Below are 24,965 nucleotides of genomic sequence, written 5' to 3'. Positions count from 1 at the left end.
CCAGAGTTCCTCTGTGGAGATGGGAGAACCTTCCAGAAGGACAACCTCCTCTGCAGCACTCCACCAATCAGGCCTTATGGTAGTGGCCAGATGGAAGCCACTCCTCAGTAAAAGGTACATGACAGCCCCCTTGGAGTTGCCAAAAGGAAACCTTAAGGACTCTCAGATGATGAGAAACAAGATTTCTCTGGTCTGATGAAACCAAGATTGAAACTCTTTGGCCTGTATGCCAAGCATCACGTGTGGAGGAAAACTGGCACCATCCCTACGGTGAAGCATGGTGTTAGAAGCATTCATGCTATGGGCATGTTTTTCATGGCAGGTCTGGAGACTAGTCAGGATCGAGAAAAGATGAACAGAGCAGATCAGAAAGTACAGAGAGATCCTTGATGAAAAACCTTCTCCAGAGCGCTCAGACCTCAGACTGGGACGAAGGTTCACCTTCCAACAGGCAACAACCCATAGCACACAGCCAAGACAACACAGGAGTGGCTTCGGACAAGTGTCTGAATGTCCTTGAGTGGCCCAACCAGAGCCCGGACTTGAACCCTATCGAACAGCTCTGGAGATACCTGAAATAGCTGTTCAGCGAAACTCCCCATCCAACCTGACAGAGCTGAGAGGATCTGCAGAGAAGAAAAAGGAAGTTTGTTCTGAAGTGTCTGTCCTATATCTGAGTGATACCATGAATGGGATTATTTACAAAGTGTGAGATCTATCAATATGAACGTTTGCTTGAGCGTGTGCATAAATTACTCAGAGCCATGATCATGACGCACAGTGCCAAGTGGTGGAACAGGGGGACTGCTTGTCAAGCATAGCCTAGTGAACGGGGAAAATGTATGTTGAACATGTGGGAAATTGTGAGAGTAATAAWTAAATCATTTTACATTTTTCAATAATAATCCATGTAAAGTACAGTAACTTGTTAAATTAGAGGCACGTATGAAAGTTAATTTATTGTTGAAATATTATAAAAGACTGAGATAATGGGGCATTGAATGAGAGATGGCTGATCTTTCTGTGTTGGAAGATTTTGCACATGTTGCATTTCGCAGAGAGCCCGTTTTTAGAGAAAGGTGGGATTGGCTCATCAGATATCGCTTCCCAAAACCAATCTTTTTGCGAGGATTTAAAACCTGCTTTAGAAAGACAAACATGCATGCCATTCCGGTGCACATCCAAGTGCTATATCCACCCTCAGGTTTTTTTCAACGGGCACTTTTCAGCTGGAACTTGACGATGGGTATTTCACAGCCCTCGATGAGCCGATGTTTTGGATGCAATCATCAGCAAAACGAATAGTTACATACAATTGCCATAGACCATCGCAAAACAGGTTGAAGTGAAGAGAGGRTTCTTTGCCATCAATCAGCCTGGTCTCATAGACTAGACATAACATAGTAAAAGTACATTTATGACACTCAAGTTAGTATGATGTTACCTTTGGTTTAGTTACATAAGACAGAAGGTTACTTAAAGAAYAAACTAAAGTAGGGTGGTTAGTCAGGGTGYATGGTTGGGTGTACAGTCGTGGKCAAAKGTTTTGAGAATGACACAAATATTAATTTCCACAAAGTTTGCTGCCTCAGTGTCTTTAGATATTTTTGTCAGATGTTACTARGGAAGTATAATTACAAGCATTTCATAAGTGTCAAAGGCTTTAATTGACAATTACATGAAGTTGATGCAAAGAGTCAATATTTGCAGTGTTGACCCTTCTTTTTCAAGACCTCTGCAATCCYCCCTGGCATGCTGTCAATTAACTTCTGGGCCACATCCTGACTGATGGCAGCCCATTCTTGCATAATTAATGCTTGGAGTTTGTCAGAATTTGTGGGTTTTTGTTTGTCCACCCGCCTTTTGAGGAATGACCACAAGTTCTCATGTGATTAGGTCCTGGGGAGTTTCCTGGCCATGGACCTAAAATATCAATGTTTTGTTCCCCAAGACACTTAGTTATCACTTTTTCCTTATGGCAAGGTGCTCCATCATGCTGGAAAAGGAATTGTTCGTCACCAAACTGTTCCTGGATGGTTGGGAGAAGTTTCTCTCGGAGGATGTTGGTACCATTCTTTATTCATGGCTGTGTTCTTAGGCAAAATTGTGAGTGAGCCCACTCCCTTGGCTGAGAAGCAACCCCACCATGAATGGTCTCAGGATGCTTTACTGTTGGCATGACACAGGACTGATGGTCTGATGGTACCGCTCAACTTGTGCCCCAAACAATCGGAAAGGGATTCATCAGAGAAAATGACTTTACCCCAGTCCTCAGCAGTCCAATCCCTGTACCTTTTGCAGAATATCAGTCTGTCCTGAGTTTTTCCTGGAGAAAAGCAATAAAATGCAAATTAATTACTTAAAAATCATACAATGTGATTTTCTGGATTTTTGTTTTAGATTCCTTCTCTCACAGTTGAAGTGTACCTATGATAAAAATACAGACCTCTACATGCTTTGTAAGTAGGAAACCTAAAAATCGGCAGTGTATCAAATACTTGTTCTCCCACTGTAGTCTACTCCTGAGTCCAGGTTGCGCAATCAATTCCCATATATAAATGGATCAATAGATGGCACCCACATCTCCGTAAAAGCAGCATCCCAAAACAAGTTAAAATATGTGAACAGAAAACGTTTTCACTCATTAATATGCAGGCGATYGGTTGTGCAAAATACACTGCTGAATGTGGTGGCCAGGTGGAACGCATGACTCGTTCATTCTGCAGAACAGCAATTTGGCCTAAGAACGGAAATGTTTTCCTATATGACTACAGGAGGGAGCTGTTTACAATGGATGGCTTAGTGACAAGTGTTGCCTACTCATTTGAAGTATATTTGCCAAATGTAAAGCAAGTTGTCCTAATGGTCCTCTCTTTATAGCTATGTTTTTTATTTTTACTTGCCAAGTCACAACTGAGCGAGCCAAATAAAATACTATATTTTGGTTGTTCTCGACCTGTAACGCTTGTCGTCGGAATGAGACCAAGGTGCAGCGTGGTAGGCGTACATTCTTCTTTAATTGAAATGTACACCAAAAAACAATAAACAATACAACGACCGAACAGCTTCGTCGTGCAAACTACATGCACTCAAAACAAAGACAAGATCCCACACTGAAGGAGGGAAAAAGGACTGCCAAAGTATGATTCCCAATCAGAGACAACGATAGACAGCTGCCTCTGATTGGGAACCACACTCAGCCAAAAACAAAGAAATAGAAAACATAGAAATAAAGAAACTAGAAAGCCCACCCTAGTCACACCCTGGCCTAACCAAAATAGAGAATAAAAACCTCTCTATGGCCAGGGCGTGACACGACCTCTGACCATAGCACCTCTATTTCAGTCTAGAAAAAGCTTTCTTTGGTTGTGCCATTGCATTTCATGGTACGGCGTTTCATATTCCCTACAGGCTTTAAAGGGATGACTTGATGACGTCATGTTCATTTGGCCCATGGTGACTCCAATACTTCCCACAGTTCAGTCAAGTCGGCTGGATGTCCTTTGGGTGGTGGACAATTACTTGATACACACGGGAAACAGTTGAGTGTCAAAAAAAACAGCAGCGTTGCAGTTCTTGACACAAACCGGTGCGCCTGGCACCTACTAACTACCATACCCCGTTCAAAGGCACTTAAATATTTTATCTTGCCCATTCACCCTCCAATGGCACACATACACAACCCATGTCTCAAGGCTTAAACATCTTTCTTTAACCTGTCTCCTCCACTTCATATATACTGATTTAAGTGGATTTAACAAGTGACATCAATATGGGATCATAGCCTTCACCTGCAATCCCCTAGTCAGTCTGTGTCATCGAAAGCAGGTTTTCTTAAGGTTTTGTAAAATCAGTGTAGGTTCACACTTATGTTGAGAACATTGGGCTGTAGAGAGAGAAATGTTCCACCTGTCTCAGCTAAAGTGGGGTGGAAAATACTCACTAGGGTCTCTACTGACCAAATATGTGTRGTTTTGGAGAGGGACTGTGTCGTATATATCCAGCAGCACTTAATTCTCCACCCCCTCCATTGCCACCAATGGACTTTACATGGGATACAAATTGGCTTGTAGTGTTAATAAATATATTTTCCGATATTTATTCCCTATTGGAATTTGGCCTCTAGGTACCCTCTCTCAGGCCAGAGGTCACCGTAAAGCAGGCCTCAGTAACTGGTATATGGGCCCCTGAGCCATAAAATCGGCCATAGGTGTCCTTAAGCAATTATGTTTCAAATGTATAGTCTATTCAACCCCAAGATCTCAGCCTTGATTTAATGCTTTGGCACCAGGCACGAAAGGGTGAAACAGCAAACAGCTAAGGCAAGAGAGTATTTAGGTCAGCCCTGCCAGCTGGAGGGGGAGAGATTTGCTGTGAACAAATCTCTTAGAGGAATGTGTCTGTCTTCCAATACATCTGTCTACGTCTGTCTATGTCTGTATTTGTCTTTCTACGTCTGTCCAAATTGTTGTGGTAAACCGTGGGTTTTTTGGTTGAGCGTACAGAGATTAACACAGAGAAAGGGAGGTTCTAGTCAGAAAACACGACTTTACTAGGCAACAAAATAAACATAACAAAATAACGTAGGCTTGGCTCGGTCCTTCTTCTCAGGTTCTGCTCAGTGTCTGTCTCTCTGTCCCTCCTCGCGGTGTGCCACGTTGCTCCCTTTATTTGGCCTGCGCGGCTGGTTGGAACTCTCCCCTAATTACCTCTACTTGGAGCCATCCATGTTGGGGTGCCCAGCCCGTGTACTCCCAGCAGAAGGAGCCAACGTCGCAGCATGTACCTCCCCTCTATCACCAACCCCCAGGGTWGACTTCCCGGGATACTATACTGTCTATGTCTGTCTATGTCTGTCTGTATTTGTCTGTCTAMGTCTGTATTTGTCTATTAAACCTTTAAATATAGAAGTTGTTTGCCTTATATTTCGCATCTAGCATTTCTCCACACCTAGACCAGGATTTCAATTCCTAACAGTAGAGTGTAAGCTTTTCTACCTGTCTTAGCTYAAGTGGGGTGGAAAATACTCAGTAGGGTCTCTACTAACCAAATATGTGTTGTTTTGGAGAGGGACTGTATCGTACATATCCAGCAGATATGTACGATACACATATCCCCATGTGCAGTGCAAACCATGGGCTTTTTTATGGCAGTTTTGGAGCAGTGGCTTCTTCCTTGCTGAGCGGCCTTTCAGGATATGTCGATATTGGACTCGTTTTACTGTGGATATAGATACTTTTGTACTTCCTCCAGCATCTTCACAAGGTCCTTTGCTGTTGTTCTGGGATTGATTTGCACTTTTCGCACCAAAGTACATTCATCTCTAGGAGACAGAACACGTCTCCTTCCTAAGCGGTATGAGGGTTGCGTGGTCCCATGGTGTATATACTTGCGTACTCTTGTTTGCACAGATGAATGTGGTACCTTCAGGCGTTTGGAAATTGCACCCAAGGATGAACCAGACTTGTGGACGTCTACAATTTGTTTCTAAGGTCTTGGCTGATTTCTTTTGATTTTCCAATGATGTCAAGCAAAGAGGCACTGAGTTTGAAGATAGGCCTTGAAATACATCCACAGGTACACCACCAATTGACTCAAATGATGTAAATTTGCCTATCAGAAGCTTCTAAAGCCATGACATCATTTTCTGGAATTGTCCAAGCTGTTTAAAGGCACAGTCAACTTAATGTTTGTAAACTTCTGACGCAGTGGAATTGTGATAAAGTGAATTATAAGTGAAATAATCTGTCTGTAAACAATTGTTGGAAAAATGACTTGTGTCATGCACAAAGTAGATGTCCTAATCGACTTGCCAAAACTATAGTTTGTTATAGTAATACATTATAGTAATACATTTCTGGAGTGGTTGAAAAACAAGTATTAATTGCTCCAACAAAAGTGTATTTAAACTTCCGACTTCAACTGTACATACTGTATGCGCTTACAGTAGAAACGAGAACACGATATACAGAAAATAAGGAACMTACTTTGATAGGAACGCACACATGTCCAACGTTATTATMTGTAAGGAAAACAACAAGGAAGGCAAAGCGAGCGCCAGCAAGAACATTTTCAAATTCTTGCAAAACTGAGCTATTATTTGCATACTTGATCTGTGCAAACGTGTGAAGTTTGGTGTGTTCTCCTGGAAGAGAGAATTTTATCTGGCTCAGTAAAGCCTCAAACATAAATTTACCGCAACGCTGAAATGGTCTACTTCTATGTGAATTAATGAGGCGGAACACACCTCAATTCAAACTGTTGTCAGAAAAAACAACTTGTACYAAATTTGAAATGTTATTTGAAATTGACAAGTTGAAACACGGCCTATAAATAATTAGCAGGCAGCGCATGTTAACTGTCCTGTTGCGTAATAATCATATTTTTGGAACAGTGAGTGCATTCTGACATGTGCATAAAACATGTGAATTAAACAAATCACGCGGGGGCGACCGTTCGAGATATTTGGAACTTGGAACTCACACGTGAAAAGATTAATTTCACAGATTTTTATGGAGATTTTTGTATTATGCTAATTAAGCTCCGGACCTCGTAGGGTAAGAGCTGAGTACCCCTGCTCTGGGCTGTCTTTTGACATGTGTGGAGTGGGAACAGTGGTTATTCTTGGAAACAGTGATATTTTGGAATAGAGCTCATCTCTTCACATTTGAGAGTTATTTGACAATGGCAAGTATTTTGGAAACCTCATCCTCTGATCTTTCTGATACTATATGTACAAATCAATATACGGAAATCAAAACTTCTTACCTGCATGTGACTCTGTAGAAGGATTTGAAAAAGTCATTTTTTGGCACTCAGGGAAAATAATGTCCTCTTAAGACTGCTTATAACACAGATTCTGTTTCTGATGTCGAAATTCTAACATACATTTGTTAAATAGACTTAGGAAAAGTCAAAGAAGGGGGTGGGCATGTGTGTGGGGGACATAATGCAAGTATTCCAAAAGTAACTGAAAGTAATCAGATTATGTTACCGAGTATYGGTAATCCAAAAATGACATTACTGKTGACAATTTTGAACAGGTAACTAGTAACTGTATACTAGTAACTGTATCGGATTACATTTAGAACGRAACCTACCCAACACTGTGTGTGATACAGTATATGTTCACCTCAACCCTCTGGTCTGTGCGTTCCAGACAAGCTGAAGAGCATCGACTTAACAGGGAACCAGATCTCTGGGGTGGATGAAGATGCATTCCGCCCCCTACCACAGCTCCAGGACATCCTATTGGCTGATAACAACCTGCAGGCGTTGCCAGAGCTCCCACCCACCCTCAGATACATCGATGTGCGCAACAACAGACTGATCAGCAATGGACTACATACAGATGGGTTTAAGGTGCACACACACATTTGCACGCACACACATGAAGACATTCACACGCACCCACGCTCTAGCTATAATTTTGATGAATTCTTTGAAGTAAATGCCAGAAGGCATTCCTTTTTACAACATCATTGAACAGTATATACCAAACTAGCTGAAGCAGTATTGTAGGATACAGTTTCTCTTGACTGAATAGAGATGGAGCTCCCTCTGGTGGCTTTTATTGATGTTTTACATTGTTGTTTTACTCCATCTGGCCTAAACAGGAGATGAGCCTGCTCGAGTTCCTGTATCTGTCTGATAACAATCTGGACTACATCCCCGTCCCACTACCTGAGAGCCTCCGAGTACTACACCTGCAGGTATCAACATGCATGTACACACACCCCTCATACACCTCACACACCTCTCATACACTCCTCATGCATCTCACACACACCGCTCATACACCTCACACACCCCACATAAAAATTACTACAGGTTACTATAGAATATTATAGTACTTACTATATCATTCTATAGCATTTTGTAGTAAACTCTAGTATACTTTAAAATCCTCAACAACAACAAAAAAGGATCCCTCGATCACGTGTAGTACTTGCTATAGCATTTTGAAGTATACTGTAGAATACTCCACACTGTAGTATACTGTAGTATCCCTCGATTGTGTAGTGCTTACTATAGAATCTTGTAGTATATTGTAGAATACTACACTACAAATCAAATCAAATTGTATTAGTCACATGCGCCGAATACAACAGGTTTAGACCTTACAGTGAAATAATTACTTACGAGCCCCCAACCAACAATGCAGTTTCCAAAAAATACGGACAAGAATAAGAGATAAAAGTTACAAGTAATTAAAGAGCAGCAGTAAAACAACAATAGCGAGACTATATACAGGGTACCGGTACAGAGTCAATATGCGGGGGCACCGGTTAGTTGAGGTAGTATGTACATGTAGGTAGAGTTATTGAAGTGACTATGCATAGATGACAGCGGTGTAAAGAGGGATGGGGGGGCAATGCAAATAATTTGGGTAACCATTTGATTAGATGTTCAGGAGTCTTATGGCTTGGGGGTAGAAACTGTTTAGAAGCCTCTTGGACCTAGTCTTGGTGCTCCGGTACCTATTTCCGTGCGGTAGCAGAGAGAACAGTCTATGACTAGGGTGGCTGGAGTGTTTGACAATTTTTATAGGGCCTTCCTCTGAGACCGCCTGATATAGAGGTCATAGATGGCAGGAAGCTTGGSCCAAGTGATGTACTGGGCCGTTCGCATTACCCTCTGTAATGCCTTACGGTCGGAAGCCGAGCAGTTSCCATWCCAGGCAMTGATGCAACCTGTTAGGATGCTCTCGATGGTGCAGCTGTAGAACCTTTTGAGGATCTGAGAACCCATGCCAAATATTTTCAGTCTCCTGAGGGGYAACAGGTTTTGTTGTGTCTTCTTCACAACTGTTTTGGTGTGTTTGGACCATGTTACTTTGTTGGTGACGTGGCCACCAAGGAACTTGAAGCTCTCAACCTGCTCCACTGCATCCCTGTCGATGAAAATGGGTGCGTGCTTGGTCCTCTTTTTCCTCTAGTCCACAATCATCTCCTTTGTCTTGATCATGTTAAGGGAGAGGTTGTTGTCCTGGCACCACACGGCCAGGTCTCTGATCTCCTCCCTATAGGCTGTCTCATCGTTGTCGGTGATCAGGCCTACCGCTGTTCTGTCATCAGCAAACTTAATGATGGTGTTGGAGTTGTGCTTGACCGTGCAGTCATGAGTGAACAGGGAGTACAGGACGGGGCTGAGCACGCACCCCTGAGGGGCTCCTGTGTTGAGGATCAGCATGGCGGATGTGTTGTAACCTACCCTTACCACCTGGGGGCGGCCCGTCAGGAAGTCCAGGATCCAGTTGCAGAGGGAGGTGTTTAGTCCCAGGGTCCTTAGCTTATTGATGAGCTATTAGGGCAGTATGGTGTTGAACGCTGAGCTGTAGTCAATGAATTGSATTCTCACATAGGTGTTCCTTTTGTCCAGGTGGGAAAGGGCAGTGTGGAGTGCAATGTAGATTCCATCATCTGTGGATCTGTTGGGGCGGTATGCAAATTGTTGTGGGTCTAGGGTTTCTGTGATAATGGTGTTGATGTGAGCCATGACCAGCCTTTCAAAGCACTTCATGGCTACAGATAGGCTAATATTCATTTTACATTTACATTTTAGTCATTTAGCAGACGCTCTTATCCAGAGCGACTTACAGTAGAGTGCATACATTTTATTACATTTTTACATACTGAGACAAGGATATCCCTACCGGCCAAGAGCAGACGCTCTTATCCAGAGCAACTTACAGTAGAGTGCATACATTTTATTACTTTTTTTCWTTTTTTTTCTTGATTGGATATTCATTAGCATATACCCTGCCCATATCCCAATTTATGCCACCCATGAGTGAGAAACGTACATGCCAAGTATAGACCAAGCAACATAGAAAACATTAGTCACAACAACAAAAAACAGATGCTGTGTCAGCTGGTGGAGAGGCTGGGGAATGTCCTTATCCAGGCCTGGGAGGATACCATCTCTCTAACTACCATCAGGCTACCAAAACAACAAATCCCACCTTACCTCCTCCACCTTGTCCATATATAATTAAGGAGAAAATATATCAAGACCAGATCCCCCCCCCACACCAAATCGTAAATAAACCAGCTTCAGAAACACATCAAATAACAATTTACCCTGCAGAACCAGAATAACTGGACCGCATTCTAGAATCAGTTTGGCAAAGACTCCAACCCACGCATCTTCTGGCAGAAAATAAAGAGTCTTAATGGGAACACAAAGTACAACACATTCCCGACATTCTCAACCCATAGAGAATAACTAAGAAAAGGCCGTACTGTTACAAAATGTGCACTCCTGCACCCCCCGCACGTCYATGCACCCTTAATAATACCAAGTCTTGAGTCAACCACGCCCTCCTTGCCCCTGCCTGCCTTGCCTCCTCCTCTCATCCCATGAGATGAAATGGATAGAAAAGAGCAGAAGCTTTGAACTATCCAATCAGGCTCTAGTCCTACCTACCTACAMATTACTGAAAGGAGCAGCCGTTCAGTTCCCAATCCTAACTCCTACAGGTTATGGACAACTTTCTATTTTTGTATTTGTCCGGTAGGTTTCACTAAAGGACAAWGGCCCAAATAGCAAAAATATACAGATAAACACTATAGTAAATACTACAGTACACTGTCCTACAGTTTTCTGCAATGATGTCTGCAAAATTACTACTGTAAATACTACAGTAATGTCTGCAAAAAACACCACAGTAAACACTACAGTATACTAGTCATATCCGTAAAAACACTAAATGAAATACTACAGTATTCACTTTAGTGTTTTTGTACAAAAACACTGCGCGAAAACATTAGAGTGAATAGTATAATATATKAATATAGTAATACCAGTACTGTATACTTCAATATTTTTTCCTGTGGGACTCCCCACACCCAGCACAACCAGACTAGCGTACACATGAGACTCTGTCTCAAACCTAGTATTCTCTGAGGGCTGAAAATAGAGGAGACTAACTTTTCACCCCACARAGCTCTACAGCAATCCTCAGGCTGTCCCCCATACTGTTTCAGACCCAGTATAACCTGGCTTTTCGATTCCCACTAAATGGCCAAGCTGCAAAGTTGTAATGATTTCTGAAAACAAAAATTCGCTTTTTGGTCTTAATATAGGCAGGCATAAGGWTAACAGTGTGGTTAAGGTTTGGGTTAGAGTTAGGTTTAAAATCAGAATTTAAAAAGAGAAATTGTAGAACTAGGAGGAGTTTCCGACATTGCAACTTGGTCAGATAGTGACGACCTGGTCTCTCTCTCSTCTCCTCTGTAGTCATGGATTCACAACAGGCACAGAGTCAAATTGGAGCAGTGACGTAATGAGAAATTGACTCTCCAGATTCAATGAATTAATCTAATGATGTCTGCCATCATGTCTCTGCTTCATCCAGTTTAATTTCCTCATCAAAGTAACACATAACCCCCCCACACCCCCCTCGCTCTGTGTGTCCGTCTGTCTGTCTCTCTCTGTCTCACTCTCTCCTCCTCTCCTCTCCCCACCAGAACAACAACATCCAGAATCTTCATGTGGACACATTCTGTAACAGCCACGACCGTAACTACATACGACGCTCCCTGGAGGACATCAGGCTGGATGGAAACCCTGTCAACATCAACCTGTACGCCTCCTCCTACATCTGCCTGCCTCGTCTGCCTATCGGGAGCCACTGAGGGGGGCATTGAGGGGACATGGATGGGGGCCATGGAGGGGCTCTGCACAGAGGGAGGCAGGGATAGGTATACTAAGATGGTGGTAGGGAGGGAGGGTGAGGGAGGAAAGGGAAAGAGAAAATATTCATTTTATAAAGCAAATCAAAGACAGAGATGAGCGTGAGGGTTGGGGAAAGGAAGGATGGAAAGGGAGAGTTGTTKATTATATTCTGGTTCGCTATCTCTTTAACATTAGCTGCTAACTCAATCCTGAGACAACTGTTATGTCACGCCAGTAAGCGGCTGTCCTGACTGAATGATTGATTGGCAGATGGCCAGATAAATGAGGGGCCGTTTGCTTGTACCTGACAAATATCAATCGTGCTAAAATCCAACCTGGGCAGAGGAAAACAGCTGCCACTGTAGCGACAGTCTGTATGTCTACCMGTCTGACTGCTACTTGTGCCTACTGAAACATGTGTGTTGCCTCACAATGAGATCGTCATTCTTTATTATAGGTTGACCATAATAAAAACAACTGTGATTCACTTAGTTTGTTTGTTAATCAACGATGTAAATTCATCAATTAAAGTATAAACACTGCTCCATTATTGTCACTTCCCGTGTATAAATATATTATAAAGGTAGAGTAGCCAGATCAACATGATATTGTATTTTGTTTCATTTCCATTTATTATCTCATCACTGGGATGTGTTCGGTAAAACAGCAGTGACGTCAGAGAGAAACATCTACCATTCGCAAATTGAACCCTCTAGCCCCTGTCCCCCATGCATTTGTGGAGATCTGAGGGGAGGGATTACAATTTCGTGTTGGTCCACTTTCCCTACTGATAGGCTGGCTAGGTGTAATTTCCCGCCAAAGTGCTTTTACCTCCCCAATATTCTCAGGTGATGAGATGAGGTGAGGTATTGAAAGGTATTGAAAATAGGAGTGTCAATCATTTTGACTCCTACCTTTTTTAGATTAAAAAATATTGTTAAACAAAATCTCTTTCTCTGAGCAATAGTCGACACAGTGGACATTTCATAATACCCATAATACCTAGCGACAAAACCCGATAATGATGCCAATCGTTCTTTCAAGGATGAGCATAAAAAGGGGAGAAGACCAATATAAGTCGGACCATGTGGAGAAGTGCAGCTATAGTGAGGTTTGGTCAGGGCCAGCATGGGGAATAAAGTTGATCCTGTGTCTGTGAGTATAGTTATTAAGTTAAGTTTGAGCATCACATGTTCTATTCAGCTATCAACTTTCTACAAAGAAAGAGACACTTAATAATTTATATAATCATTAAACAGATTTCCCCGTATACCAGACGTGGATGAGTGATAACTCAGTTCTAGAATGTTGTCAATGAGGAGAATGAATCAAAAAAATCTATTGCCATTCATAATTGACTTGTTTAGACATCCATCCTGTATTGTCGTTTCATGACCAGAGACAAATCTTCAAAGGCAGTATTGTTTATTCGTGGTGGTGCATGCATTCACACAGCCTTGATTTATATGATCCTTCCCGCTATGTCAAGTGATAAAATCCCAAATGATCAATTAAAAGTTCATGGAAAAACTGCACTTGTCCTTATGTGAAAATTACAGTTGATTAAATACTCTACAGCTGTAATGTCATCAATGAAATCAAACTTTATTCACATAGCACATTTCTTACAACAAATGCATTTCAACGTGTTCAAAGTCATGCGTTGAAAGGCATGTGGCTCTTAACAGGTCTCTATAGGTGACCTGGGGATTCTCTCTACCACATGTGAACGCCCCCGTGGAGCTCATAAGTGTAGCCATGCAGCTGCATTGGCAATTTTTTTGCGGTTCACAATATCGACTGTACTTATGTGGAATGCTAGTGGAGGAAACCAGCCGTGCCAAACCAGGTGCAGTCAGTGGAGGACCTGTACCCGGCCAAAGACTACAACCATCTGTCCACAGAGGAGGATCTTCAGTGGCTAAAGAACCATCTCTGGGTCAGGTTAAGTGGAATGACGTGGCTCCTTAAACCTGAGCCAGAACAACGCTGCCGTCTCTGTCATCCCTGTCTGTACTGGACATTGTTGAAAAACAAGCGAACAATGAATAAAGATCATAGACAAACAATAGATTCCTAGAATAGGTTATATTACATTAAACTTTTGGTCAAAGCAGCCAGCTAAAGTAATGTCGTTTGCATAAGTTCAATCACAAAGGCTGGTCTGAGAGCATCTTCTCACAGTTTTATTCAGGAGTACATCAAAAATTCACATAACATTTTATCATGGTCACAGTGGGAGTGTACATCTGTGATGTTTGAATTATGTCTTTCCCCAGAGTGAGAGAGCGAGTACATCACTTCCAGCAGATCTCCTTGCTGGCATTGATCATGCACTGCTTTTCATGGGGTGAGCCTGATGTTCCGCATGTCACGCCTCATGTCTAAAGCATGGGGGAAAAGGAAACATAAAGTCAAATTCTACAAATGCAATGTTTTACACAATATRGTATCATATTTGATGAGTTTGTGTTTTGCATGTGGGGAAAAAATGTAGCCCAAATCAAATCAAATTGTATTTGCCATATACACATGTTTATCAGATGTTATTTTGTGGGTGTAGCAAAATGCTTGTGTTTCTTTCTCCAACAGTGCAGTAATATCTAACAATTCACAACAATACACGCAATACACACAACCTAAAWGAAAAATAATGGAATGAAGGAATATATAAATATAAGGATGAGCAATGTCGGAGTGGCATAGACTAAATACAGTAGAATAGAATACAGTATATACTACATAAGAYATGAGTAAATCAAAAATATGTAAACATTATTAAAGTGAATAGTGATCCATTATTAGAGTGGCCAGTGATTACAAGCCTATGAATATGTGGGCAGCAGCCTCTAAGGTGATGGCTATTTAACAGGGTMATTGCCTTGAGATAGAAACTGTTTTTCAARCCAACCAGGAAGTGGGAAATCTGAGGTTTGTAGGTTTTCAACTCTTTGCATATCCAAGATACAGTGGAAATGGGGTCATGTTGCACTTCCTCAGGCTTCCACTAGATGTCAACAGTCTTTAGAACCTTGTTTGATGCTTCAACTGTGAAGTGGGGGCGAATGAGAGGGGATTGAGTAAGGTCTCTCCCAGATTGCCACGAGRTGACCATGCGCGTTCAGGAGGTATTTGGACATAAATGATGGACTTTATCGAACAAAACAAACATTTGTGGAACTGGGATTCCTGGGAGGGCATTCTGATGAAGATCATCAAAGGTAAGTGAATATTTATAATGCTATTTCTYAKWTCTGTTGACTCCACAACATGGTGGGTATCTGTATGGCTTGTTTTGGTCTCTGAGCGCTGTACTCAGATTATTGCATGYTGTGCTTTTTCCGACAACCTTTTTTGAAATCTGACACAGAGGTTGCATTAAGGAGAAGTTTATCTATAATTCCATGCATAACACTTGTATCCTTTATCAATGTTTATTATGAGTATTTCTGTAAATTGATGTGGCTCTCTGCAAAATCACTGGATGTTTTGGAAGCAAACCATTACTGAACATAACGCGCCAAGGTAAACTAAATTTTTAAAATATGAACTTTATCGAACAAAACATACATGTATTGTGTAACATGAAGTCCTATGAGTGTCATCTGATGAAGATCAAAGGTTAGTGATTCATTTTTTCTATTTCTGCTTTTTGTGACTCCTCTCTTTGGCTGGAAAAATGGCTGTGTTTTTCTGTGACTAGGTGCTGACCTAACATAATCGCATGGTATGCTTTCGTCGTAAAGCCTTTTTTAAATCGGACACTGTGGTGGGATTAACGTCTCTTGGGTACGTGAGATGTTAGCGTCCCACCTGTTCAACAGCCAGTGAAACTGCTGGGCGCCAAATTCAAATACAGAAATACTCATTATAAAAATTCAGAAAACAAAACATATTTGACATAGGTTTAAAGATTATTAACTTCTTGTGAATCCAACCACGGTGTCAGATTTAAAAAATGCTTTGCTTTACTACGATTATTTGAGAACATAGCCCACTAGACAAATCATTACAAACAGTAACCAGCCAAGTAGAACAGTTACACAAGTCAGAAATAGAGATAACATTAATCCCTTACCTTTGATGATCTTCATATGGTTGCACTCAGAAGACATTTATTTACTCAATAAATGTTCCTTTTGTTCGATACAGTCTCTTTATATTCAAAAACCTCCGTTTTGTTAGCGCGTTTTCTTCAGTAATCTACAGGCTCAAACGCAGTCAAATCAGGCAGACAAAAAAAATCAAAATTGTATCCGTAAAGTTCATAGAAACATGTCAAACGATGTTTATATTCAAACCTCAGGTTGTTTTTAGCCTAAATAATCGATAATATTTCAACCGGACAATAACATCTTCAATTTAAAAGGTAAACAAGAAAGGCACTCTCTCGGTCTCGCGCATGAAAAAGCTCTGTGACACTTTAGGGTCCACTCATTCAGACTGCTTTTACTTACTCATTTTTCAGGATACAAGCCTGAAACAATTTCTAAAGACTGTTGACATCTAGTGGAAGGCATAGAAACTGCAATTTGAGTCCTAAGTCAATGGATACTGTAATGGCATTGAATAGAAAACTACAAAACCAACAAAGAAAACTACTTCCTGAATGGATTTTTCTCAGGTTTTTGCCTGCCAAATCAGTTTTGTTATACTCAGACACTATTTTAACAGTTTTGGAAACTTTAGAGTGTTTTCTATCCAAATCTACCAGTTATATGCATATCATATCTTCTGGGCCCGAGAAGCAGGCAGTTTAATTTGGGCATGCATTTCATCCAGAATTCTGAATGCTGCCCCCTACCCTAGAGAAGTTAACAACAAGTTTATCTTTAAAATGGTGTATAATACTTGTATGTTTGAGGAATTTTAATTATGAGATTTCTGTTGTTTGAATTTGGCGCCTTGCACTTCTGTTGTCATAACGATCCCGTTAACGGGATTTCAGCCGTAAGAAGTTAAAGCAGCAGATGTCATTTTCAGGATACGTCAATACAGCACAGAAAGCTTAACACCAGACTGGTATTGTGGTTGTTCATTAGGTGATGGGAAATATGCAATATGTATCCAAAATAATATACTTACCTTCCTTGAAAATCCATCTATACCGCCAAAGATGACAATGTTGTATCTTGGAAAAAAGCACTGGAATTAAAGTGAAATGTTTAACCTGTTTCATTATGTATGTATTACCAGTTGATGAAGAACTCCAATTTCATAAATCACTGAAAATGTGTCTATGAATAAGAATAAAAAAGATAAAATAATTTCTTAGATTTGATGGAGACATTATACATCTTAGTAACTTATCAATTTATGATTTGAACTGAGGAACTGAGTATTTTTGCAGGGCAATGCAACGAAGCTGGATCATTCTGGCAATGATACCTGCACCATCTACACGCTGCAAAGACTCCCTAACTCTTTGCCATTGTACATGATGGCCCATTGCTTGGAGACTTCCTTAGACCAGAAAGTCAGGGCCATTAAGGCAAGGATGCAGGCTTTAGAATGGTCAAACTCTTCATCTGACATATCAGATTAGCATTCCCTTTAGCATTTACAGACATATTGTGATCAGATTCAGTTGAATTTTTCAGTCATTTTCAGTCATTTCCGGTCACAACTAGTAGACTTGTTTACGTGCTGCTGTGCATTTTGTTGCTAACCTTACTTTGCTACCTGACAACTTTACGGTTTTTACTTTTTAATTACCGTTTATATCTTTTGTTTTTCCCTTGCTCAACATTTTTTAAATTCAGCTTTTTCACGCCGGACGCTTTATCTGGACATGGTTGGTCAGGACCTTCACCAGCCGAAGCTAAGTAGTAACATTATCATGATACCTAAAAAACTAAAACTGGCGAGTGTAGAGAGTATAGGGATATTTTTATCCACTTCGGCACCAATGAAGTTAGGATGAAACAGTCAGAGGTCACCAAGCGCAACATAGCTTCTCTGCCCCGTCCCAGTTAGGGGGAGTGATGAGCTCTACAGCAGAGTCTCACAACTCAATCGCTGCCCCTCCCAAAATATAGAATTTGTAGATAATTGGCCCTCTTTCTGGGACTCACCCACAAACAGGACCAAGCCTGGCCCGTTGAGGAGTGACGGACTCCATCCTAGCTGGTGGGGTGCTCTCAACTACGACCATAGACAGGGCTCTAACTCTCCTAGGTCCACATTGAGATAGCCAGCCTGCCAGCTTAGTGGAGTCTGCCACTAGCACAGTCAGTGTAGTCAGCTCAGCTATCCCCATTGAGACCATGTCTGTGCCACGACCTAGGTTGGGCAAAACTAAACATGGCGGTGTTCGCCTTAGCAATCTCACTGGACTAAAGACCTCCTCCATTCCTGCCTCCATTGAAAGAGATCGTGATACCTCACATCTCAAAATAGGGCTACTTAATGTTAGATCCCTCACTTCCAAGGTAGTTATAGTCAATGAACTAATCACTGATCATAATCTTGATGTGATTGGCCTGACTGAAACATGACTTAAGCCTGATGAATTTACTGTGTTAAATGAAGCCTCACCTCCTGGTTACACTAGTGACCATATACCCCGCGCATCCCGCAAAGGCGGAGGTGTGCTACCACATTTATGATAGCAAATTTCAATTTACAAAAAAACAAACAACCAAGGATCATCAAAAGTCGTGTATAAATTCTCGGACAACCCAAAGATTCCTAGAAGCCCTTCCGGACTCCCTCCGCCTACCAGGACGTCAGAGTACAAAAATCTGTTAATAAGAAACAGCTTGGGCAGCAACATCTGTGGCCTGTTTGAAGACTGAGAATTAAACCAGTTTGGTCCCAGGTGGAGAGCCCATTTGAAACCAACATTTACAGCTACTTATTGCCCTAGTGGGGAAAATTGAGGACTTGGGTCCCAGGTGTTTACCCAAATGGGTTACATCTGGTTACATGCAGGTAAGTCCTCAATTTGCCCGCTAGGACAACTTATGAAGCCCAACATGGCAACCACATGTGGGCCAACGTGGATACTGAGGACAAAACTTAGTGGGCCACTGTTGGGTTTCTCTAAATGGGGCCGTGGACAGCCCTTCATTAACCGATTTGGGTCCACATGGAAATGTTGCTGAAAAGGAGCGTGAGACATCAAATAAAACAATTTGATCTCAATACAGTTGTGTGTTCCCAAACGAAAAACTGTTACAACAGAGGTGGACTAAGTTTTGCAGACTACCTTTGGCAAAGGTGTTGTTTAGAAGGAGTGCACGGGCAAATTGAGTTATTGACACGTGCACCTCACAGAGTAGGTGTTCCTAACAGAATATGGCAAATACATACTAGAAAGTGCCAATAGGATTCTCGCTAGTTTTGTGCTTGGCTCTGCCCACCTCCTTGCTTGTTCTGCCCAACTATGATCCACTAGGATTATTTTGCTCCCATTGAAAACGACAGGCTGTGGTTATCTTGGTTTAGTTAACAAATCTTTGCCTACATCTCCCAGAAAAGGATGTCAAGGGCATTTTTGGTAATCTAAGAATATTTTAAAAATGGTAGTCTTTGATTCCCTAAAATGTTTTCAAGTTGATAGGTCATTGTGAAGTGAATTTACAAAGTATTTAAACTTCTTCAGGCTGCAAGCCCGACACCGGTACAATCTATGACAACATCCAGCTCAAGTGCAGGGCGCGAAATTCAAAATATATTTTTTAGAAAATTTTTAACTTTCCACACATTAACAAGTCCAATACAGCATTTGAAAGATAAACATCTTGTGAATCCAGCCAACATGTCCGATTTTTAAATGTTTTACAGGAAAACACCACGTATATTTATGTTAGCTCCCACCAAATAGAAAAAAGGACAGACATTTTCAAAGCACAGGTAGCATCGCAAAGCCAACCTAACTAACCAAGATCCAACCAAACTAACCAAGAAACAACTTCATCAGATGAAGTCTATAACATGTTACACAATAATCTATGTTTTTGTTCGAAAAATGTGCATATTTTGAGGTATAAATCCAGTTTTACATTGATGCTACCCATCACAGCTACCGTCAGAAAAGCACCGAAGCACCAGAGTAATTACAGACACCAAACGTCAAATACCTAAAATACTCATCATAAAACATTTCTGAAAAATATATGGTGTATAGCAAATGAAAGACAAAGATCTTGTGAATAACCCAATATTTCTTGATTTTTAAGTGTTTTAACAGCGAAAACACAATATAGCGTATATTAGCTTACTACAATAGCTAACAATCACAGCATTTGATTCAAGGCAAACGGTAGCGATAGCACAGTTCGACAGATATATGAAATAGATCCAAAAATGGGTCCTACTTTTGGTGATCTCATCAGAATGTTGTACAAGGGGTCCTTTTGTCCAGAACAGTCGTTGTTTGGATTTAGAACGACCTCTTTCCCTCTGAATTAGCAAGCACACTTGGCCCAGTGGCGCGAAGCTCTCCTTCGTGAACAAGTCAAACAACGTAACACGCCTAACGTCCCGAAATAAATTTCAATAATCTAATAAAACTATATTGAAAAACATACTTTACGATGATATTGTAACATGTATCAAAATAAATCAAAGCCGGAGATATATTCGCCTATAACGACAGCTTTCCCAGAAGGCGATTTGGGACCATTCCTGAGAATACGTTTTTCAATGTTTGAAAAGATTTCCAAGATGGAGGAAAATCTACCTGTCCTCGAGAAATATGTTCAGCATGAGGAAAGAACTCATACAAAGTTTCAGGTATCTAGGTCAGGGGTTATAAACAAATGTTTCCCCGGGGGCTGCATTCGGTCATAAACGAGGTCCGGAGGACCGCGCGACAATTATTATATTTTCCTTGCCGTGAAAAATGTCCAAATAGTCCTCTATCCTATCGTTTAAAAAATGTTTAAGCTCCCTGACTGTCTAGCTTCCATTTCGGTGATTTATAAGCAATCTAGACAGTCAAGAACAATATGAATGTAGGTCTATTACTGTTTTCTAAAGTTTTTCGTTTGTTTTTAGTATTTTAAAGTACTGTGAAATTGGAAAGTATTTACATTTTTTGCAGGGCCATTTTTTTTCCACATTTTGTTATGTTTACAGCCATTAATTCTAAATGGATTTAAAACTTTTTTCCCCCCCTTCACCATTAAGCACACAATACCCATAATGACAAAGCAAACAGGTTTTTCGAAATGTTTAGCAAATGTATAAAGAGAAAAAAACAGAATAGTTACATTTACAAAGTATTCAGACCTTAACTCAGTATCTTGTTTGAAGTACCTTTGGCAGCAATTACAGCTCGAGTCTTCTTTGGGTATCGTGGTACAAAGCTTGCAGCAACCTGTTATTTGGGGAGTTTCTCCCATTCTTCTCTGCAAATCCTCTCAAGTATCTGTCACGTTGGATGGGGAGCATCGCTGCAACCAGATTTTTCAGGTTCTTCCAGAGAGGTTAGATCGGGTTCATGTCCGGCTCTGGCTGGGCCACTCACAGGACGTTCAGGACTTGTCCCCCGATGCACTTCTGCGTTGTCTTAGCTGTGTGCTTAGGGTCATTGTCCTGTTGAGGTAAACCTTTGCCCGCAGTCTGAGGTTCCTGATAAGCGCTTCTGGAGCAGGTTTTAATCAAGGATCTCTCTGCTAACTTTGCTCCTCTGTTCCTCTTTCCCATCGATCTGATTGTCTCCCAGGCCTGCACCTGAAAACATCCACCACAGCTGATGCTCCACCACCATGCTTCCACTGTTAGGGATGGTCCAGGTTTCCAGCAATGACGCTTGACTTCAGGAAACCAAAAAGTTCAATCTTGGTTTCATCAGACCAGAGAATCTTGTTTCTTATAGTTTTGAGAGTCTTTAGATGACTTTTGGCAACTCCAAGCGGGCGATCATGTGCCCTTTTACTGAGGAGTCGGCTTTCCGTCCTGGCCACCTCTACCATAAAGGCCTGAATTGGTGGAAGTGCTGACAGAGATGGTTGTCCTTCTGGATGGTTTCTCCCCATCTCCAAGAGGGACTCTGGAGTTCGTCTTAGTGACATCAGGTTTCTTGTCCTCCCTGATCAAGCCTCTTCTCCACCGATTGTCAGTTTGGCCGGGCGGCCAGATTTAGGAATGGGTCTTGGTGGTTCCAAACTTCTTCCTTTAAGAATGATGGAGGCCACTGTGTTCTTGGGGCCCTTCAATACTGTAACAGTTTTTTTGTAACTCCTTCCCAGACTCTGTGCCTCACAAAGATCTGTCCTCGGAGCCTACGGACACTTCCTTCTGACTCTGGTTTTGGTTTTCTGCTCTTGACATGCACTGTTCAACTGAGGGACCTTATAATAGAAAGGTTGTCTCTTTCCAAGTCAGTACACAATGCAATTGAATTTTCCACAGATGGACTCCATCACGTTGTAGAAACATCAAGGAAGATCAATAAAAACGGATGCCCTGAGCTTCAAATTTCGAGTTTCTAGCAAAGGGTCTGAATACTTATGTAATAAGGTATTTCTGTTTTAGTTTGTTTTTCTTATTCTTTGCAAACTTTCTAAAAAACTGTCTTAGGGGCTTTGTCTTTATGGAGTATTGTGTGTAGATTGAACTGGGAATACACATGTATTTCATCCATTTTACGAATAAGGCTGTATGTAACAAATGTGGAAAAAGTGCAAGTTTCGAATACTTTCGAATGCACTGTATGTTGAAGTTGGTTTTTCCCACTCAAACAGCCGTATATTTGGAACTCCCTGCCGAGGTCAAACGGGGCATGCGGATATGAGGGTCTAGAGTTAGTCTTCTTATAAGAGCTCCAGCGGCCTATAGGCACTTGGTACCATTCTTTTTTGACAAATGCTTACTGGCCTCTCATTCTATGTGCCAATTAAGAAAAAGAGTTACCAATCTATGCTTGAGTTATTTGACCATGATGCCGTTTATTTGACATGATGATACAGACCTTGTGCTTGATGAATTGGAGGTATATCTAGAAATAACAAAAAAAGGGTCCTTATTGCAATTAGCCATCTAAGAAAATTGCTTGAGACACATTTTTTCAGAAACCCAGTATCATTGGCATGAGTCCCACAAGTTCTATAGTTAACATAATGTTTATAACTATTCACACAAGATCATGACATTATTACTTCAGATCAGACATCTATTGAGCTCACGTTATAGAGTAGGCAAAAAATTACATATTCAAATCAAGTAGAATGGACTGATAAATTGAGACATCAACTTACCACAGTTATAGCTGTAGACTACTACAAGAACTTGGAATGGAGGAATAACTCACAGACAAGGAGGATGACCAAAAACAGATGACCAGCCATATCAGGGGTGAACAACACCATTTTCACAGATCCTCCGACTCTCACAAACTACTAGGAGTATGGTGTCTGTGACTGAGAGAACGGTTTGAATAGAGAGGTAGATGAGAAACTTCCTCGCAGGAAAACCACAAAGTCCATTAACTATCAAGTAGTGTCTCACATCATGAGGTTGGGGGAAGGTCAATCAGTCAAAGTTCTGTAGTTATATTTTGATCCTAAAAATATAAATGAAACCTAAAAGCATTAGCTTCACTGTCAGAGTAAATTCATATGTTTTATTTGAGGCCTTTTTGACTGTGACAACTTTAATAAAAAAAGTAGTAGTACAGCATTGAACAACAGTTAATATTCTGGCTGTGACTCCATGTCTGGCTCTGAACTCAACAACACACATTCTGTTGACATCTTGAGGTGCTTACAGTAATTGTCAGAAGCATTCATTGTTTCTCATGTTGGTATTTTTAGAGGCTGTATTAGTTTGGGTTTCATATCTAAATATCTGGTAAAGATGTTAAATGTAACCATAGCGTCTGTTGAATGTATTGAGGTTCTGAGGTTTTGGTTCAACTTCAACAGTTGCTTTTATGTGTAAGGTGGATGTTGGTGTTGTTTTACAGTTTGCTTAACTGACACCTAATGGAATTAGCTAAACAGATGAATAAAAAGCCAATATACTTATTAAGCCACCTCATTTTATCAGAATAAAAACATGAGAAATAGAAATACCAAAAATACAATCACAGAGACAGGCGTAAGAGATAGGTAGGTGTTTAACAGAAAGTCTTATTGTCTGACCATTAAACTCAAGACATGCTCTATATACAGCATCCTGTGAGAGACGAGCATTTAACTTGTTGAGCGGAACAGACATATGACATTATATGAGAGGGGTATTCTGGGATCTGTAGCTAGGGAAAGTGACAGTTGTGGTTTCACTATGAGTTTGCTGGTCTGTCGGGGATTGAGCTGTACACATGGTGCAAATCGGACTACAAGACAGAAAGAGACAATTTGACAATTTGGCCTACAGTATTTTGCATATAAATTATATGGTAAGAACAATTCAAAGAAGTGCAGAACACATTCACATGGGTGATGGTGAATTAGACAAACTCTGGCTATCATTTTTATTTGTGCTGTACTTTTTGAGATGCCTGCGTATCCACTCCAACAGTGGGCATTAATGTGGATGGTACAGAAGTGATCAGTTTCATGTATCCCCTGAATCCACCTGGAAGAGAGAGAGAGAAAAATAGATCTTAGTCTGTCTGTCTGTCTGTCTGTCTGGAACAGCAGTCAACCAACTGTTGGTTTGAAACTTGAATTATCAAGGGTCGTTCCTTAATTGAGGTGGCATTTGGGCATTAATACATTTTTGTTGATTTGTATTAATTTAAATGTATTTAGGTACATCTTCCCATTATAAATCAACTGGTATGGCAGTTTAATGACTTTAAATCATGTTTACCATTATGGTAACATTGTGACACCAGTAGAGTAACACCAATGACAATGTTTTGGTCGTTTTAGTTAATTACCCTTTAAAAATAATTGACTAAATCGATGTGATTAAATTGAGTTACACKAATGGCACTTTGTATTTAGACACATCAAACGATCAATGGAGTCCTCAAGTGTACGGCATAATAAAAGGGAGGGAATCTTTTAGAATGTTCTTTAATGGCATCCTGAGTGGCGCAGCGGTCTAAGGCACCGCATTCTGCGGGGTCACTACAGCCTGGGGTTTGATCCCGTGTTCACACCGGCTGTGACGGGCAGTGCCATAGCGGCGCACAATTGGCTCAGCATTGTCGGGATTGCTGGGGTTTGGCTGGGGGGCTTTACTTGGCTCATCAGCTCTAGCGACTCCTTGTGGTGGGCCGGGCACCTGCAGGCTGACTCCGGTCGTCAGTTGAATGGTGTTTCCTCTGACACATTGGTGAACTGGATTCAGTTTAAGCAACCGGGTGTTAAGAAGCACGGCTTTGG

General features: G+C 41.1%; 1 protein-coding gene across 2 annotated transcripts in view; it reads left to right on the top strand.

Moving 5' to 3' along the window:
* The window catches only part of optc (opticin), a 69,724-nt gene extending 57,503 nt beyond the window's left edge, over positions 1–12,221 (top strand). For both annotated transcript variants that reach the window (XM_070443455.1, XM_023987050.2), the window contains exons 5-7: positions 7,160–7,362; positions 7,617–7,712; positions 11,472–12,221. In XM_070443455.1, coding sequence (XP_070299556.1) covers positions 7,160–7,362; positions 7,617–7,712; positions 11,472–11,639 — 467 coding nt within the window. In that variant the 3' untranslated portion in view covers positions 11,640–12,221. The remainder of the gene's footprint in view (positions 1–7,159; positions 7,363–7,616; positions 7,713–11,471) is intronic.
* Positions 12,222–24,965: the final 12,744 nt, after the last annotated feature.

The sequence above is a fragment of the Salvelinus sp. IW2-2015 genome, linkage group LG1, assembly GCF_002910315.2.
Source record: "Salvelinus sp. IW2-2015 linkage group LG1, ASM291031v2, whole genome shotgun sequence".
Classification (NCBI taxonomy): Eukaryota; Metazoa; Chordata; class Actinopteri; order Salmoniformes; family Salmonidae; genus Salvelinus; species Salvelinus sp. IW2-2015.
This window is presented reverse-complemented; position numbering and strand designations above follow the sequence as displayed.